The sequence below is a fragment of the Mustela nivalis genome (genome assembly GCF_964662115.1).
Source record: "Mustela nivalis genome assembly, chromosome: X".
Classification (NCBI taxonomy): domain Eukaryota; kingdom Metazoa; phylum Chordata; class Mammalia; order Carnivora; family Mustelidae; genus Mustela; species Mustela nivalis.
In genome coordinates, this window is record NC_139040.1 from 55,251,130 (window position 1) to 55,270,481 (window position 19,352).

The following is a 19,352-nucleotide window of genomic DNA, read 5'->3' on the forward strand; positions in this document are numbered from 1 at the left end:
ACTGTAAGTTTATGTTCTATCCAAAATGAAGTGCATATAATCCATTTCATATGTACAAAGAATAAACATGTACTTTTTATGAGACAAAATGTATAGAAATTGAGAATTTATGGTATTTTTTATAATAATCTTTGCAATTTGTCAAGAGTTAGAACAACTCAGAGAGTAACTTTGACCATCTGACTTCATGTTGCTTTCCTTTGCAATGCCAAGAAAAGACAGTATGGACAGTGAGGCAGTTTGTATGATAGTTAACAGAGAATCTGCTGGAACCATATTGCCTGAGTTTCCACTCAGCCATACCATCTACTAAATGACCTTGAGTAAGTCACTTGACCTCTCTGCCTTAGTTTCCAAATCTGTGAAACTCTGCCTGTAGGATGCAATCTGTTAATACATGTAAAGCTCCTGGCATGTAGTAAGTACTTAGTGCTAGCTGTGATGATCATTTGTATTATTATTGGCAGTTTGCCCCAAAGACCTGTGTGTAAGCAATTGTTATTTCCCCACTTCTCTTGTAATTCCCTGCTTCTTATTTAAAAGTCTGCTGTTTGAGTTTTAAATGCTGCTCTCAAATACTGCTTGCTATTCTGCTTCTTACCTATGTTTACTCAGTAACTCATTGCCACCAAATATCCCTCTCTCAACCAAAATTGTTTTTCATCAATCTCATTTTATGTGGCACTTTTTTTCAAGCTAACTGAGCATGAGTTCTCTCCTTGGTGAGTTACAGATAGAAACTACAACAGGTGAGTGGTCACACAAAAGAAACTATTTGCAGCAAGTAAGGAGATGGTGAGGAATAACTTCTAAAGCCATGACTCCTCGAGCAAGGGTGAATGGGTACCTTTTATTTTAGGGTTCAGATGAATATTTAGATAGGAAAGACTTGTCATCCTCTGTAGAGGCAAGCATAGGTTGCTCCTTAGGGAAACATGCCTATACACACATTGTATGTTATGTAAATGAGGCTTCTGCTCCTCTCTGGGCAGAGATTTTAGTATTATAATGAGATAAAGGTACTGTCAGTCATTCTAGATGTCAATCCTTGGTCTATCTGTGCAGGTGCAAGTCAGGGTCAGGGTTTGCACTAAAACTGGTCTGGACTGGCTGGATGTCTTGTTAGGGCAGTGGCTATGGCTTGAAGGGTAGTTTTGGTTTCTGTTTGCCTGAGTTATGAGAAAAGCTGGCAGGAAGAGCTTAAGGAATAATGTGGGACAAAGGTTGGTGAGTGCAAGTAGATGGGCAGTAAAGGTCAGTTCTTAGGATCTAGCTGATGACAAAACCACTGGCTTTTGTCACTTGGGCATAAGCTATGTGAGAAAAACACAGATGTGAGAGAAAACAAATGCCACCATTGTGAGCAACACATATTTTCCCTAAGGGCATGACTGGAATGGGAAAAAAAAAAAGCCAGTGAGAGGGAGCATGAAAAACATATATACATATGCAGATGTACACTTTTGCCAGTTGTGTAAATTTATGGTAGATATCAAGTAATTCTTTCGAAGAGCACAAAATACAACCTGTTCTTGTTTAAAACTAAGAGGAAATTTGATGAATTCTGACAGTGTCTGGTCATTGGACTTCTTCCTTTATAACATCCACACAATTGGTGCACTCACTTCCCCAAGATAATGGCCACAAAGGACAGTTGTGGCTTAGGAGAAATGGCCAAAGGGAATGGACAGCAGCTCCACCTAGGGATTCCTGAGGCTGTGTTTGTGGAAGATGTAGATTCTTCATGAAACAGCAAAGGAATGAGACTGCAAATACAGTACTAAAGAGGCTGGATGAACAGTACCAGAAGTATGTTTATGAACTCAACCTTGCTCCAAAGAAAAGGAGTCTAAAGGGTTAGATTTCTGAAATTAAGCACACTTTAGGAATTCTAAAATAGATGCAGAAGAAAAAAAGAGTCCAGCAGTTCACTGGAGACCAGATTCTTACAGATAACCTGTATTGCAAAACTTTAGTTCTTCCTACTGGTAAAGCGTGTCTATGGTCGGGGGCTAATGTAATGCTTGAATATGATAATGATGAGGCTCAGGCGTTGTTGGACAAGAATTTATCGACTGCCATAAAGAATTTGATTTTCTTGAGGAAGACCTTGACTTTTTTCGAGATCAGTTTACTACCACAGAAGTCCGTATGGCCAGTTTATAATTGGGATGTAAAAAGAAGAAACAAAGATGATTCTGCCAAGACCAGAGCATAATGCTGGCAAATAAAAATGTGGTTGTATAGTGACTAACATAACACAATTAAAAAAATGTGGTTCAGTTTTCCAATCATGTTATTTTAAATACCCCAAAGCTTATCCCTTGTCAGTCTTTAGGTTGACATGACTTTGACCGAATTTCTTAATCACAAGAACAATAATGAAAATTTTAAAAAATATAATTACCATTTTATAAAAACAAAATTAGTTTCAAATATTTTATGAAATTAGCCATATTTTCATTTTTTTATTTCCAAAAAGTAAATTCTACTTTCATCATTTTTTTGGTTTGTCATTAAAAAAAGTCTTAGCTGAGGAGTTCCTGGGTGGCTCAGTGGGTTAAAGCCTCTGCCTTCAGCTCAGGTCATGATCTCAGGGTCCTGGGATTGAGCCCCTTTTCAGGTTCTCTGCTCAGCAGGGAGCCTGCTTTTCCCCCACTCCTCCCTCTGCCTCTCTGCCTATTTGTGATCTCTCTCTCTCTGTCAAACGAATAATAAGTAAAATCTTTAAAAAAAAAAAAGGTCTTAGCTGAAATAGCTGAGATATGTTGTGGAAGCTGAATTCTGGACACTTTTCTTTATTGGCTGATGCTACTCTTACTTGATGTGGTTAAACCAGTGTAGAGGTAGGTAAAACACTAGTTTAAATATTTCCAAACTTGTTTTCTTTAGTACATATGGGGTTTTATCACTTTCTGTTGCTGTTAAGTACGTGGGTTTTCATGAAATGCTGCTTAGCCAATAACTATTATAATCTGTACTTTTCAAGAAATGGTAATTTGCCTTCCTAAACAGTAAGAGGGCTATTGAGACTGTTTTTTCTTACCCCATAGATGTGCATAGTGTCTTTGCCATGCCAACAAAAGGGAGATCTTGGTTAACATGAATAACAAAATTCTTTAGCCAAAATTCTTGGCTAAGGTAATTTTGTATTTCTTAGCAGTTCTCCAAAGCAGCTGAACAAGAATGTTAAGATAAATATAAATCTGCAGTAGTAGAAAGGATTTGTGAGCTTTTTTATTCATGCTAAAACCTCATAGGAAGAGTAGGAAAATCCCTGTGGAAAGCCTTTGGTATGGTGGCTAGCACTGGGTGATACAGATTCTGATAAAAACACAATGTATTATTCCATCTCCATGTAGTACAGTATATACTCATACAATGTTTTGTACTTGCATTTCATGATATTAAAGCATTGAAGTTAAAAATAACATTCATATAAACCAATCCTAAACATTCTTTACTTTCTTGTGTTTCTTCTATGTAGTATATGTCCACTATTAGTTAAATTGTGTTGAAAACCAGGTAATTTGTTGATGGCTTACTAAAATAAATGGTTATAGATGCCTCTATTGCATTATATACTTAAATTCATTTTTCAGAGGACTCATTTACCCTAAAACTTAATAGCAATTAATTTTCAAATGAAGGGATTCTTAATATCATATACTAAAGTAGCAATGCATTTCATAGTGTAATTGATAATGAAAGGTCTTTGTAAAAAAATGCATTTAATTTAAGTGGATTTCTCATGCTTTTGATAATACCATAATAGTTGATGGCATAATATTTTATGATTTTTTAACTGTATACAACTTCTGATCCTGAACTTTATCCCCTTGGTTTTCTTGGAATGTGGGAAAATATTTAAAAATTGTTTTTTCCTTGATGAGGGGATTGATGTGTATGTGTGCGTGCGTGTGTGTGTGTGTGTGTGTGTGTGTATATAAAAACATGGATCAGTATGACTGAAATGAAAAACTCTAAAGGTCAGTTGGTTACAGCTCATCTATAGCTGCTTACAAGGAAGTTGGAAACACTGATGCTGCTACTCATGTAACAAAGATATCCCCAGGCAAATGAGAATGCTGATTGTGTGATTCACATTTTTAACTTGATTGTCCATTTTGGGACCTTAACCTGATTTAGCCTATTTATTTTTAGTCGGCCAGTAATATTTCATGTGAATGTGGCCTCTTTCAGTATCAGTAGGAAATTTATGGTGAAGGTTGGGCTGATTATCTCAGTCATATCAAGATTACTATATTGGTACTCCCCTACCAACAACAGGGGTTAGAATACCACCTGGGAAATATATCTAAACAGTCTAATAGATGATTTTTTTTTCTAACCCTCTGTAGGATCTGTCCAGTGCAGTGTCTCAAATAGTACCAGGTATACCAGGACAATTAATAAATGTCATTCTATAACTTGGTATGTGACTGGTGAACAAGATTAGCAAGAAGGGAGAATATCTTGTAGCAGATGCCCTGGGTAAAATTTGCAGTCTAAGGGTTTTGAGCACATGAAGTTTTGCTTGCTTGCTCTAATGTACCATTTCTTATATTCTAAATTTCTCAATGGAAAAAAAAAAACCCTAATTTATGTTTCATTCTATACCAGAGTGAATTATTACCTAACCCCTATCCTAACTGCCTTGGTTATATGCAGTCAAATGAATAAAATTAAGAAAGATAATAGGAGTATTATGCCATACTTAGTGAATGTTACTTATCTCTACCATTTATATTTTTCATTATAATCTGGTTATGAAATATTTCAAGAACACTCCAGAAAGTATACAATAATGTAAAGGTCACCATGTAACCATTCAGAGTTTTGTCAAATCTTAACATTTTGCCATATTTTCTCTCAATATATTTTTTAAGAAACTTCCAGTGTAACTTTTACTCCTCCTCTTTCCAGAGATAAAACTATCCTGAATTTGGTGTTTATAATTCCCTTAAATGTTTCTGCACTTTTCCTACATATATATGTATCCATCAATTATATATAGTAGTGTTTTGCATATGAAGTTTTGAAACTTTCTATAAATAATATCACTCAATATATTCTTTCCCAATTTGCCATTATCACTCAATTTTTATGTTTTTGCCATTTCTCCATGTTGATAGATGGGGATGTAGTTCATTCATTTAAATTGCTTATGGTATTCCATTATACAATGTGAAAGGTTAACCCAACTGTGCAATGAGAGGGTACAGTCCCCACAAAAATGCCCATACCTCAGCTGCCCCACCCCATTTGTTGTATCTGTTAATCCTCACTTCATGTGTTGTATAATTTTAGATTATGAACATATCATAAGGGGTTTTATATTATAAACATACCATAAGGGGATTCTATCTGTGGTGCTTTCATGTGGCCTTATATCACTTCATAAAGTTTTAGCAATTGCTTCCACCAAGTCTCCAGAGGTACTACTGACCCAGAGCCACTTTTCCTTCATGGTGTTTTATTGGTTAAGGGTTTCTTGGATCATGTAGTGTAATTTCAAACTCCCAACCTTGTGAGGACAGACCACTGGTTATAAATATAGAGTTCTATTCCTCTACCCAGGGCTTTGGAAAGAACAATTTTTGTTTTGTCTCTCTCTTGTGGTTAAGTGTGTTCCCTGCACACACCCCCCCTTCATCTTTTCACTGAAGTGTAATCCTTTAAGGATCCAGACATGATGAGAGAATATCTCATTTTCTATTCCCTGCCTTATTGGATCCTAAGGACTCTCCTGTCCCCATGTAAGCATTAAAACCCAAGCCTTTAGGTTCATGAAATAGGCAAACTCCTTAGAACTTCCGCATTATTAACTCATGTGCTTACTGCTCTAGTTTTCAGTTCCCAGTGTAGTTTTTGTTTACTTTTATGGTGAGCAAAATCTTTAGGGGTCTCCCGGAATCTTCCCTACTTGTTTCCTTCTTAAGACTTCTCTGTGGTGGGACACCTGGGTGGCTCAGTGGGTTAAGCCTCTGCCTTCGGTTCAGGTCATGATCCCAGAGTCCTGGGATCGAGCCCCGCATCGGGCTGTCTGCTCAGCAGGGAGCCTGCTTCCTCCTCTCTCAGCCTGCCTCTCTGCCTACTTGTAATCTCTGTCTGTCAAATAAATAAATAAAAATTTTAAAAAAAGACTTCTCTGTGGTCACTTTTTTCTTTTAGGTTTAGTTGTTTTATTTTATTTATTTATTTTACAGAGAGAGAGAGAGAGAGCGCGCATGTGCGCATTAGTGGGGGGAAGGGCAGAGGGAGAGGAGAGAATATCAAGCAGACTTCCTGTTGAGCACAGAGCCTGACCCCGGGTTCAATTCCAAACCATGAGATCATGACCTGAGCCAAAATCAGGAGTCTGATGCTTAACCAACTATGCCACCCAGGCACCCTTCTGTGGTCGTTTCCTTTGGGGGTTGCAGACATTACCTCTTGAGGCTATTTGTAGCCCATGTGTCTTAGGTGGTTTGGGGGGAATAGCTGAGCTTCATTTGGGGATACTTTTGGCTTGATCATAATTCTTGGCTTGCACATTGTATTATTAATTCTGATATCTCTTGCTGCATCAAAATATTACTAATCTTGTGAGGGATTCTTAATACCATGACAAAGAAAATAATAAGTTATCAAAGTTCTTTTTGTGTAAGATCACTTATTAAATAGAAGATATTTCAAAGAAAATAATGCTACCTTAATTTTCAGTTCAAGAATCCTAATTCACACTTTCCTATTCTCTTCCTAGGATGTGTGCAGTGTTTGGTGGAATCTATTGTCTTCGTCATTCAGTACAGTGCCTTGTTGTGGACAAAGAATCCAGAAAGTAAGGATGATATAAGTTACATTCCTATAGTTGCACCCTAAGCACATGTGAAAAATGCTAAAGTCAATTAAAAAAAAAATGATTCTTCAAAAATCCTCCTTCATATTAATATCATATCAACCTTGATTAAAAGTAATTTGTATGTAGATCCTCCAGAACAAAAAGTGAGTTCAGGATATAGAAACTAAATTAATTTCCCTGCAATATAACTATAGCTCCTGATTATCCGAGCTTGGAAGACAAATCATTTCAGCTGCCTGGGGGTAGGTGGTGAGTGATGTTAGTTTTCCTTGTGGCCTTACCTCCTATAATTGATTTTTATCAGATGACAACAAAGCCCTCTGTTATTGAATTTTTAAAATGGAGCTTACCTAAAGACTCATCAGATTAATCTCTGCTGATAATGCATGTCATTCCAAAGAGAAAACACTTTAATGATTTTTTAGGTAGATTGTTATAATAAACTATGCTACCCTGTTAGCTGAGGATAAATTCTTATGCAATTATATTAGGCCTGCAGACTGGTTTAGGATTGAAATAAGAATGTACCTTCTTTTAAAAAATGCCAAGCATTATCTATTTATGTCTGTATTTTTATATGTCAATTGTATTTTTCTAGGATTTATTATTTAGTTACTCATATAATGATCTAAATGGCAAAATTTCTTATAGACTAATTATAACACCTAGAGTTGGAGAAAAATTCAGGTCTAGAACATGTAATATTCAGGCAGTGAACCTGACTCAGAAAGTAATTCTCTAGTATAAGATAATACAGACATGCAGTTTAAAGACTTATAAAGTACTTTTAGCACCTTAATACAAATGTACCACATAAGTGAAAAATGATAATGTATAGTGAAAAATCTATGGTTGAGGGACCAGGATATTCATATACTGGGGTCATGAATAACTCTATGGAGGTTCATGAAGGAATTACTGTTTTTAAGCCTCTTAGAGTCATTTTCCTTATACATTCATTTTGAAGCATGAGTGTGTTCCCATAATGGAAAGCCAGATAGTGAATTGTTTATTTGGTGTTTATTTGCTTACATCCTTTTTACCCTTTTTTGGGCCCAATTCCAGTTCTCCTTATAACACTTAGTGACATGAATAATTTACATGGCTCATGTTTCTTTTTTGAAAAATGGATACATTAGTATAGTAATAGCATCTGTTCAACCAAAGGTTACATTTACCTTAACTTTGTTGTAGTTTTTATTATCAGCTCTGAAGAGAGGAAGTCGTCTTTATGATCCTCTACAGATTTCAGTTGCACCAAATAGCTGGGGGCTAAGGATCTAAAGACTAAACATTGGTAGTTTTCAAATTTTAATGTGCCTAAAGAATCACCAGGTAAACTTGTTCTGTTTTTGTTTTTGTTTTTGAGGGAGATTTCTGTGCCTCACCCTCAGAGAATGAATTTGGATAATGTGGTTAGACTAGAGTCAGGGAACTTGCAGTTTTGAGGAACACCCCCAAATGAATCTGATGTAGGTTCTCCATAGATGACATTAAGAAATACTGATCTGTAATGTAAAGTTCAGGATTTGGCCAGTATTGTAAGATAGACTGGGAGCTTTAGATCTTAATTCATTCTAGGCCCTTATGAAGATGATCCTTCCAGATCTGTTGGAGTCAAATATGAATTTTATTCATTTTTTTTGTTTTTTGTTATTTTCATTAAGCTATAACTGTTTTTTCTTTTTATTTTCCCCAAGTTTTATTTAAATTCTATCTAGTTAACATAAAGTGCAATATTAGTTTCAGGATTAAAATTTTGTGATTCATCACATACAGTACCCAGTGCTCATCACAAGTGGCCTTCTTAATAGCCATCACCTATTTAACCCATCCCATCTCCCCTCTAATAACCATCAGTTTGTTCTCTATAGTTGATCTGTTTCTTGGTTTGCCTCTCTTTTGTTCCCGCCTGTGTTCATTTGTATTGTTTCTAAAATTCCACGTATGGATGAAATCATATGGTATGGTTTTTTTAAAGATTTTATTTATTTATTTCACAGACAGAGATCACAAGTAGGCAGAGAGGCAGGCAGAGAGAGAGGGGGAAGCAGGCTCCCCGCCGAACAGAGAGCCTGATGTGGGGCTCGATCCCAGGACACTGGGATCATGACCTGAGTGAAGGCAGAGGCTTTAACCCACTGAGCCACCCAGGCACCCCATGGTGTTTGTCTTTATCTGACGGACTTATTTCCCTTAAAATAGTCTCTAGCTCCATCCATGACATTACCAATGGCAAGATTTCATTCTTTTTGATGGCTGAGTAATATTCTATGGTATATATATGTACGACATCCTCTTCATTCATTAGTTGATGGACACTTGGGCTCTTTCCATAAATTGGTTGTCCTTGATAATTCCAGTGTAAACATCAGGGTTCCTGTATCCATTTGAATTTCTTTCCTTTGTGTAGATACATAGTAGTGCAATTGCTGGGTCTTAGGGTAGTTCGATTTTTAACTTTGTGAGGAACCCACATACTACTTTGTAGGGTGGCTGCACAGTTTGCATTTCCAAAAACAGTGTAAAAAGGTTCCCCGTCACATCCTCACCAACAGCTCTTGTTTCCTATATTGTTAATTTTAGTCATTCTGACAGGTAATACCTCATTGTGGTTTTGATTTGTATTTCCCTAAATCAAAAGCTTCTGCACAGTAAAGGAAACAGTCAAAAAAACAAAGAGGCAACCCACGGAATGATTTGTATTTCCCTAATGATGAGTGAGTGATGTTGAGCATCTTTCTGTATCTCTTGGCCATCTGTGTGTCTTCTTTGTAAACATGTCTATTTGTGTCTTCCCATGTTTTAACAGATTATTTTTTTTAGGGTGTTGAATTTGATAAGGTCTTTAAAAATTTTGAATACTAATCCTTCCTCAGATATGTCATTTGCAAATATCTTCTCCCATTCTGAAGGTTGCCTTTTAGTTTTCTTGATTGTCTCCTTTGCTGTGCAAAGCTTTTTATTTTGAGGAAGTCTCAGTAGTTTATTTTTGCTTTTGTTTCCCTTACCTCAGGAGACATCTAATAAGAAGTTGCTGTAGCCAGTGTCAAGGAGGTTACTGCCTCTGTTCTTCTCCAGGTTTTAGTGGTTTCCTGTCTCACAATTAGGTCTTTAATCCATTTTGAATTTATTTTTCTGTATGTTGTAAGAAAATGGTCCAGTTTCATTCTTTTGTATACTGCTATTCAGTTTTCCCAGTACCATTTGTTAAAGATACTGTCTTTTTTCCATTGGATATTCACTCCTGCCTTGTTGAAGATTAGTTGACCATATATTTAGGTATCCGGGGTCTTTTGTAGTTCCAATACAAATTTGAAGATTCTTTGTTGTAACTCTGTAAAAAATACTCTTGGTATTTTTATAGGGACTGCAGTAAATGTGTAGATTGCTTTAGATGATATAGATATTTTAACATCTATATTTGTTCTTCCAATCTATGAGCATGGAATGTTTTTCCATGTCTTTGTGTTATCTTCATTTGCTCTCATAAATGTTGCATAGTTTTCAGAGTACAGATCTTTTACCTCTTTGGTTATGTTTATTCCTAGATATCTATGGTTTTTGGTGATATTGTAAATCAGATTAATTCCTTGATTTCTCTTTCTGCTGCTTCATAATTGGTGTATAGAAGTGCAACAGATTTCTTTTTGTTGATTTTCTATCCTGTGACTTTACTGAATTTGTGTATCATTTCTAACAATATTTTGGTGGAGTCTTTGGGTTTTCTATGTATATAGTATCATGTCATCTGCAAATAGTGAAAATTTGACTTCCTTCTTGCTTATTTGGATGGCTTTTATTTCTTTTTGCTGTCTGCTGAGACTGAGACTTCCAGTATTCTCTTGAATAACAGTGATGAGAGTGGACATCCCTGTCTTGTCCCTGACCATAGAGAAAAAACTGTTTTCCCCATTCAGGAAGGTATTAGCTGTGGGTTTTTCATATATGGTCTTTATTATGTTGAAGTGTGTTCCCTCCATCCTTACTTTTTTGAAGTTTTTTAGCATTCATTAAATGCTTCTTCTGCAACTATTGAAAAGATTCTTACCTTTTTTTAAATGTGGTGTATCATGTTGATTGATTAACAAGTATTGAACTATCCTTGCAGCACAGGAATTAATCCCACTTGATCGTAGTGAATGATTCTTTTAATGTACTGTTGGATTCGATTTGCTAGTATTTTGTTGAGAATTGTTTTTCAATCTATGTTCATTGGGGATATTGGCTGATAGCTTTCTTTATTAGTGGAGTCTTAGTCTGGTATTGGAATCAGTGTAATGCCGGCCTTATAGAATGAATTTGAAAGTTTTCTTTCTATTTCTAGTTCCTGGAATGATTTGAGAAGAATAAATACTAAATCTCTTTTAAGTGTTTGGTAGAATTCCAATGGGAAGCCATCTGGCCCTGGACTTTCGTTTATTGGGAGATTTTTGATTACCGACTCAGTTTCTTTGCTGGTTATTGAACCACTCAAGTTTTCTCTTTTTCTCTTTTCAGTTTTGATAGTTTATATATTTTTAGCAATTTATCTGTTTCTTCCAGGGTGTCCAGTTAGTGGCTGTATAGTTTTTCATAATATTCTCTTATAATTATTTATATTTCTGTGGTGTCAGTTTCTACTTTCCCTTTCTCATTTGTGATTTTATTTCTTAGGGTGCTTTCTCTTTTCTCTTTGATAAGTCTGACTGGGTTTTATCATTTTTTTTTTTTTCAAAGAACCAGCTCCTGGTTTCATTTATCTGTTCTATTGTGTGTTGGGGGGGGGGGTTGGGGTTTTGTTTTTTGTTTTTGTTTTTTTTAGTTTCCTTATTTATTTCTGCTCTAATCTTTAGTACCTTCTCTTCTTCTGATGACTTTATTTAGGCTTCATTTATTGTTCTTTTTCTAGCTCCATTAAGGGTAAGGTTGGGTTATTTGAGATTTTTCTTGCTTCTTGAGGTTGGTCTGTATTGCTGTACATTTCGCTCTTGTGACTCCTTTGGCTGCACTCCAAGGTTTTGGACCATTATGTTTTCATTTTCATTTGTTTCTATTTTTTTTTTTATTTCTTCTTTGATTTCCTGTTTGACCCAACCTTTAATACCCTGTTGTTTAGCCTCCATGTATATGTGGTCTTTCCAAATGTTTTCTTATGGTTGACTTCAATTTTCATAGTGTTATTTTCAGAATTATGCATGGTATGTTACCTGGTATGTGATCTGTTCTGGAGAATGTCCCATGTGCATGCAAAAATTCCTGTTTTAGGATGAAATGTTCCGAATATATCTGTTAAGTCCATTGGATCCAGTGTGTCATTGAAAGCCACTGTTCCCTTCTTGATTTTCTTAGATGGTCTGTCCACTGCTGTGAGTGGGCTGTTGAAGTTCCCAACTATTATTGTGTTATTATCAGTAAGTTCCTTTATGTTTGTCATTAGTTGTTTTATATAGTTGGGTGCTCAGCTGGGGGTGTAAATATTTATCATTGTTAGATATTCTTATTGGATAGTGCCCTTTATTATGATAAAGTACCCTCTTTCATCTCTTATTAAAATCTTTGGATTAAAGTTTATTTGTCTGGTATAAATATTGCTGCTCTGGCTTTCTTTTTCCATTTGCATGATAAATGTTTCTGCATCCCCTCACTTTCAGTTTGCCTGTGTCCTTTAGGTATAAAATGAGTCTCTTGTAGACAGCATATAGATGTGTCTTAGTCATTAATCCACTCTGACACCTTGTATCTTCTGATTTGAGCATTTGGTCCATTTACATTCAGAGTAATTATTGGTAGATACGAATTTAGTGCCATTTTTTAAAGATTTTATTTATTTGACAGAGAGCAAGACAGTGAGAGAGGGAACACAAGCAGGGTTAGTGGGAGAGGAAGAAGCAGGCCTCCCACTGAGCAGGGAACACCGTCCGGGGCTCCATCCCAGGACCCTGGGATTATGACCTGAGCCGAAGGCAGACATAGCTTACCAACTGACCCACTTAGGTACCCTATTTTCAAGAATCTTGGTCTGGGGAGGGAAACTGTGCCAGCCAGCTCCTTTATCCTCAGAGTGGGATCTCAGTGCTTATTGCTCTCAGGGAACCACTTTCAGAAGAGCAAATGATCTCCCCTCATGTATCCCAAGCATTTTTCAGATCACTGTTTCCACACTGTCTCGGGGTTGCTTGCTTGCCTGGAGCTGTGCAGGGCACTTTGGGCTCTTTCCCAGCCAAGCATGCAGACTTTCATTTTATTTTATTTATTTTTAAAATCAATTAATTAACATATGGTGTATTATTAGTTTCAGAAGTAGAGTTTAGTGATTCATCAGTTGTGTATAGCACTCTGTTTTCATTACCTCAAGTGCCCTCCTTACTGCTCAACATGCAGTTACCCCATCTCCCCAACAAACCTTCAGTTTGTTTCCTGTAGTCAAGAGTCTCTTATGGTTTGTCTTCCTCTCTGATTTCCTCTTATTTTGTTTTTCCTTCCCTTCCCCTCTGTTCATCTGTTTTGTTTCTTAAATTCCACATATGAGTGAAATCGTATGGTATTTGTCTTTGACTGACTTATTTCACTTAGCATAACACCCTCTAGTTCCATCCACGTCATTGCAAATGGCAAGATTTCATTCTTTTTGATGGTTGAGTAATAATCTACTGTATATACCACCTATTCTTTTTCTGTTCATCTGTCAGTGGACATCTGGGTTCTTTCCATATTTTGGCTTTTGTGGACATTAAGCATGCAGACTTTTAAGACCCCAAACTTTAGGGAATTGTTGCAGCAGGAACCTGTTCTAGTCTTTTGGAGGAGGGTCTTGCAGTTTTGGGAGGCCTGCAGGTTTGACTGAGGACGACAGTTGTACAGATGCTGGTGGGTGGTGGAGGGAAATGGTGACTGCAGGCTACACACACACGCCTACCCACCCACCCAGCTCCCACTGCCCACCACCCACTGCCCCATCCCGGGAGAGGGGAGAGGTGTCCCTGTGAATGCCGCCTTTCACACAGGTGCTACCAGAAGAGAGAACACTCTCTTCCCTTGGGCCTTAGGTGATCCTCAGTAAGATCTCTGGTGTCAGGTTGTTTACCTGTCATCTCTCTAGGATTAGGGCTTTGCCATCAGGGCTCTTATCACAGCCAATCCGAAGTCCTCTTAAACTGCAGTCTTTGAGCCCAGCTGATTGCAAAAATTCAACAAAAATCAGCCCCTCTCATTTTCCCAGCCAGTGGCTTTGGGAAAGTGTTCTCATGAATTTCTCTGTGTGCTTGTTTCTTTCTCTCACCTTTCTGTGCAACCACATCCCTCCACAGCACCCATGATCCATGTCTCCCCCAAACCACATCTCGGCACTTACTACCATTCTGGATGTTGTGGAGTTTGTTCTCTCAGTCCTCAAGTCAATTTCTTATGCATTTAGAATGATTTGATAGTTATCTAGTTATGTTCCACGGAAGAGAGAAGCCTGGGTTCCTTCTGCTAAGTCTCAGTCAAGCTCCTTTCCAGAATTTTAAATAGCAGACATACTGCTACTTATTTAACATTTTCTGTCTTCATGGAAAGACCTCAGATAACAATTATTGCCCAGTAACTCCTAAAGCATGCATGGTCAGGTAGCCCTTGAATGAGAGAAGACCTGGAACTCCATCACTGCTGTGAATGACAGTTAGTAGGTCACTTTTCTCTGGGCCAGTTCCTTTATCTGTAAGATGACTTTGATAGACTGCCAGTAATCATTGACTTTTGTCCCATATATAATGTGCTTTGACTGCATTAATAAAAGTACTTAGAAAGTAGTTAGATTTTCCTTAACATTTATAAAGTATCCTGACATGATTTATAAGCTTGAATGTAGGCCATTCTTACAAATTAAGTAATCTTCAGCCCTAGTGAGAAATTAAAAAAAAAAAACTTATGGATATAAATAGCAAAATGTCTACTTAGACTATCATATTATTATTTTATTAGACCTCCAGTTTTCCAATGAATATTTTTTTTGTCCATCTTGGTTAAGATACAGCCATTTTGGATTCTGGTTGTGAGTCTCTTACCTGAACTTTTATTCCAAGCCATTATTATTTACTTCCTTAGGAATAGAATAGTTTTTAAATTTGACCTGTGTTTGTAGTATTCATGATCTCTCCATTATTTTCACGATAGTATATTGCTTAAGTGATCTTTAAAAGTTTTATTTAAGAGACCACCAATACCTAAAAATTGTAAATTCATACCTTCACTGATAATTACAAAATTTATAATAATTTTTTGCACTTTTAATAAAAATCCCTTTCTTTCAAGTCAAACAGTCTCTATAAATATCTAAAGCTAGCATTGATTAAAGTTGATTTAGGCTAATTTATCTTTCCCAAACACTACTTTCATGTTCAAAATCAAATACTTAAAAGAGCTACCAGTAATAGTGTTGAAGGATTACAGGGTTCTTGTCTCACAGAGTTGAAGAATGAATCTCATGGACCCAAATGGGTGAAGTGAAGTGGAAGTTAATTAAGTGAAGGTGAGAGCAGAAAGGGAAGAAAATTCTTTAGAGTGAGAGGGGACCTGAATAGGTTGCTGCTGAGGGCTTTCAGTGGCAGTCTTTTATTGAGAACTGACTAGGAAGCTTGTTTCCTTGAGATTCTTGTGCCATCTTGATTTGTTCCCTTACCTTTTGTTCGCTCTGTCTCAGCGTCTCCACCTGCCTGGAAGAGTTGCAGAGCTGAGTCAGGGGCCTCCTGCCTATACCTTAACCCCTTCCCTATTTATGAGATAGGACCTGTGGACAGATAGAGCTATATGGGGATTGTGAGGAGAGACTGTATATTTTTAATTAGTGGGAATTAGGGATAGTACAAGTCTCAAAGGAATCTGGAATAAGGCTCTCAGGACCTTGAGGGGCTAGCTGCTGCCAAGATAAGTTTACTTAATTTAAACATTAAGGCACTAAGGCAGCCATGAGTTCATTGAGGAAGGTAACACTCTGCATCTTTCAGATACCTATCAGTGGGCTGCAAGCTATAAGGAGATTTTCATTTAAGCTGCATTTCTTTTGCCTTTGTTTCCCATATCAATAGGAGTTATTTTGTCAGGGCTTGAGTATGAAGTGAGGGATAATTTTTTGAGGCAAAAATCTTGGACTTATATTTAGACATATCCAGTATACATTTCTTTTTAAACTTTCCAGTTGACTTAAACAATTGTTTATTCTAAGTGTATTTAGAATATTAATAAAGAAATGGGCAAAAATTTGCATTTGTCTCCTTATGGTCTTAGGTTGCCTCTCTGTTCCTGTTTTTCTGTGTGTAACACTTGGCATCCCCTTTGGTATAGCTAAGAACTACTCATGTTTGAGTTCTAAGATCTGAGTTTATTTCCTGATTCTGCCAACTAGATCAGAACCCTCTGCTGGCCCCCTGATCCCCCTTGTATGATTGTAAGTTCCATGTAAGAAAATGTCTGGAAGCAAAACAAGTTCGTATCACTCATTATACTGAGTGGCTATGTGTAAAATTAATGAATGAATCTTTAAAAACTGATGATGGGGCACCTGGGTGGCTCAGTGTGTTAAGCCTCTGCCTTCAGCTCAGGTCATGATCTCAGGGTCCCGGGATTGAGCCCCAAATCAGGCTATCTGCTCAGCAGGGAGCTTGCTTCCCACCCTCCCTGCTGCTCTGCCTACTTGTGATCTCTCTCTCTCTATCAAATAAATAAAATCTTTAAGGAAAAAAAAAACGGATGTTTTTTTCTTCACCATCCATTGAGTAAAGCTATAGAAGCATAAATGCTCATAGCACTGAATTCAGTGTGGTGATTACACATGAAAGTATTGTACAAACTTTGAAAGAAGAAATATGGAATATTAACCATACTTATTTTCAGATAGGTCTTATTTTTCATTTTTGTTTAGTTTGCCTTTGACTGTGCTCTCTTTGCTATACTGTTCATTGGCTCTGCTTTTCAATTTTCAGAGGACATAGATATCAGCAAGTCTTTTTTATATATATCCTGTCACTAAATTCTAATACTGAACCCCTCTGTTGACCTTTTCTAGAAACATTGAATGCTCTTGTTGAGCAGCTTTCTTTTTCTTTGCAGCTGTGCTGACTGTGTAAAACTCCTATAAAGTAGATTTGGCCATTTAGAAGTACAGTATTTGATACGGGGGTAGAGTATGGATGATCTTGGACTAGATACATCTGTAGCCAGTAGTCTGAATCTAGTTACTTCAGCTACTGTTCTTTTGTACTTCAGCTGTCTCACTTACTAGAATTCTTGATGTGAGTATTTCTTGGAGGTATCTTTTTTTCTGATGTTGGAAATAACTATACCTTTTCCAGATACTTGGAAGTTAATAATGAATATAGTATGTTAGAGCATATGGGGTGACTGATCTTACTTCCATTAGTTATTGTAGGAAAATTGCCGAAGTTCTGATTTTAACATGTCTCATTTGCAAACTGGTAGTGATAATATTCTATACATTTAACCTCCACCAACCTCCAACTCCATGCTAGTTGCCATGGGAATAATGAGATGAATAAAACATGGACCTTGCCTTTATGTACAAAGAGAGCAGTAAACAGTGTGCTCCCTCAAGTCAGATAGACCTGGGTCTATATCTTGGCTTCCCCACTTACTAACTGAATGAACTTTGAAAGTTCACTGTGCTCCAGTTTCTGTATAAAGTGGTACATGACAATAACTACTTTATTTGGTTATTATGATTATTAACAGATAATGCAGGTAGGACCATTTGTTACACACAGTAAGAGCGCAATACATTTTAGCTAGTTACAGTTGTTAATGTAATTGGATACTTTGAAATCCTGTGGAGGAGATATATCCTGAAGATCCTTCTGTGCCCAAGCTAAGGACTTTGGACTGTAGTCAGTGGTGGTTTTCTGTGCCCCATGCACTAGGAATATAGCCGAGAACAAGACAATAGTGGTCTTTGTTTGAGTGGAGCTTGGAGTCTACTGGGGAATTTTAAAGAAAAAATAAATTAGTGAGATAATTACACATTGAGATCTTTTCACTACGCAGATCTAGTTTCTGTCCCTCCCTGTGTAAAAAGCTTCAGTGCCTTTATATCACTTCCAAATAAAGTGTAAGACCCTTTTACATGACCTGTGAGGCTCTGGGATCTGGCCTCTGCCTGCCTTTCTAAGCTCATCTCTCTTCCCTCCGTGCTTCTATTTTGTTGTCATTTAACACAGAACTGTGTGTGATTCCCTGTACTTTCTTACTTGCCTCTGTACCCCTGCAAATGCTGCCCTTCTGCCTGAAATGTTCTTACTTGCTTAACTAGTTTACATCCTTTAGAAGCAGCTAATGTTATCACTTTCTCTGAGGAACATTCCTTGATACTCCACCTCCCCCCACCCAAGCTTAGTTAGATGTACTCTCATGATGTCCTGTCCTCATTTCTTATCCCTGAACTTTGGTATTATCTTACAATTGCCTGTGTGAATCTTCATTATATTGGGAGCTCCCTAAGGATAAGATTTTTATTCTTATATCTTAGAACAGTGCTTGGCACATGATTGTTATGCCATCATTTACATCAAACAAATGAGCTACTGACTTGCTAGCAGTCCATTATCTTATTAGACTAAGCACAAGTCTAAGGCAGTATGGTAGAGATGAAGAGAAGAAGCTAGTTTCAAGAAGTCTTTATAAGGTAGAATCAAAATTGAGTAGTAGATTAGATATGGGAAGAAAGTTTCTAAGCTAGGGAACCTAACTGTTGGTCATGTCATTACATGAGATAGGTATTCCAAGGGTGGAAGTGACTCCAAGAGAGGAGTCATGATGAACTCAGTTTGGGGTATGCTAGTTTTTTTTTTTTTTAATATTTTATTTATTCATTTGAGACAGAGACAGAGAAAGAGAGAGAGAGAGAATGAGCAGGGGGAGAGGCAGAGAGAGAGGGAGAAGCAGACTACCCACTGAGCAGAAGCCCGGTGTGGGGTTTGATCCCAGGACCCAGAGATCATGACCTGAGCCAAAGGCAGTAGCTTAACCATCTGAGCCACCCAGGTGCCCCAGGAGTATGCTAGGTTTAAAAGTGTTTAGAGTCTATCCAGAAAGAAATAGATAAGATACGGTTAAAAATATGGATACAAGGTGAAAAAAAATATGGATACAGAGTTTGGGATTGGTCAGAACACAGAACCACAGATTTAGAGTTATCTGTTAATGGTATTTGAAACTATTGGGGTGGATTTTTACCCAAGAAAATGATAAGCATTTTGGAATGGTTTTATTAAAGAGGTGACATTTGAACTGTGTTTTAGAAAGCATGTAAGGGCATCATGAATAGAAGGAATTATTTTATTTCCTTCAAAGATTGGGGATCTTCTAATTTTCTTGATTAGTGTATTTTTTCTTTTATTATTTCATGTGATTTCTGCATTTCTTATCATACCACTGGGATATTCTGAAAATCATAGAGATTGGATACCTGTTATAATGTTATATTTCTCTTCTGGGCCAAATTTCAGATAAAAGAGTTTTCATCTTGCTGAGCATTTTT

At 37.0% G+C, this 19,352-nt stretch overlaps 1 protein-coding gene and 1 pseudogene across 6 annotated transcripts in view; both read left to right on the forward strand.

The window, feature by feature from the left end:
• The window catches only part of CHM (CHM Rab escort protein), a 239,583-nt gene that overhangs the window by 139,052 nt on the left and 81,179 nt on the right, over positions 1 to 19,352 (forward strand). For all 5 annotated transcript variants that reach the window (XR_014306871.1, XM_082715969.1, XM_082715970.1 and 2 more), the window contains one exon: positions 6,746 to 6,823. Coding sequence is in view for 4 of the 5 variants with exons in the window: in XM_082715969.1 (XP_082572095.1) it covers positions 6,746 to 6,823 (78 nt within the window). In the remaining variant the exon portion in view is untranslated. The remainder of the gene's footprint in view (positions 1 to 6,745; positions 6,824 to 19,352) is intronic.
• On the forward strand, positions 1,638 to 2,218 carry LOC309856310 (prefoldin subunit 3 pseudogene; annotated as a pseudogene). The gene has a single exon. The product of its transcript is annotated as a prefoldin subunit 3 pseudogene (transcript).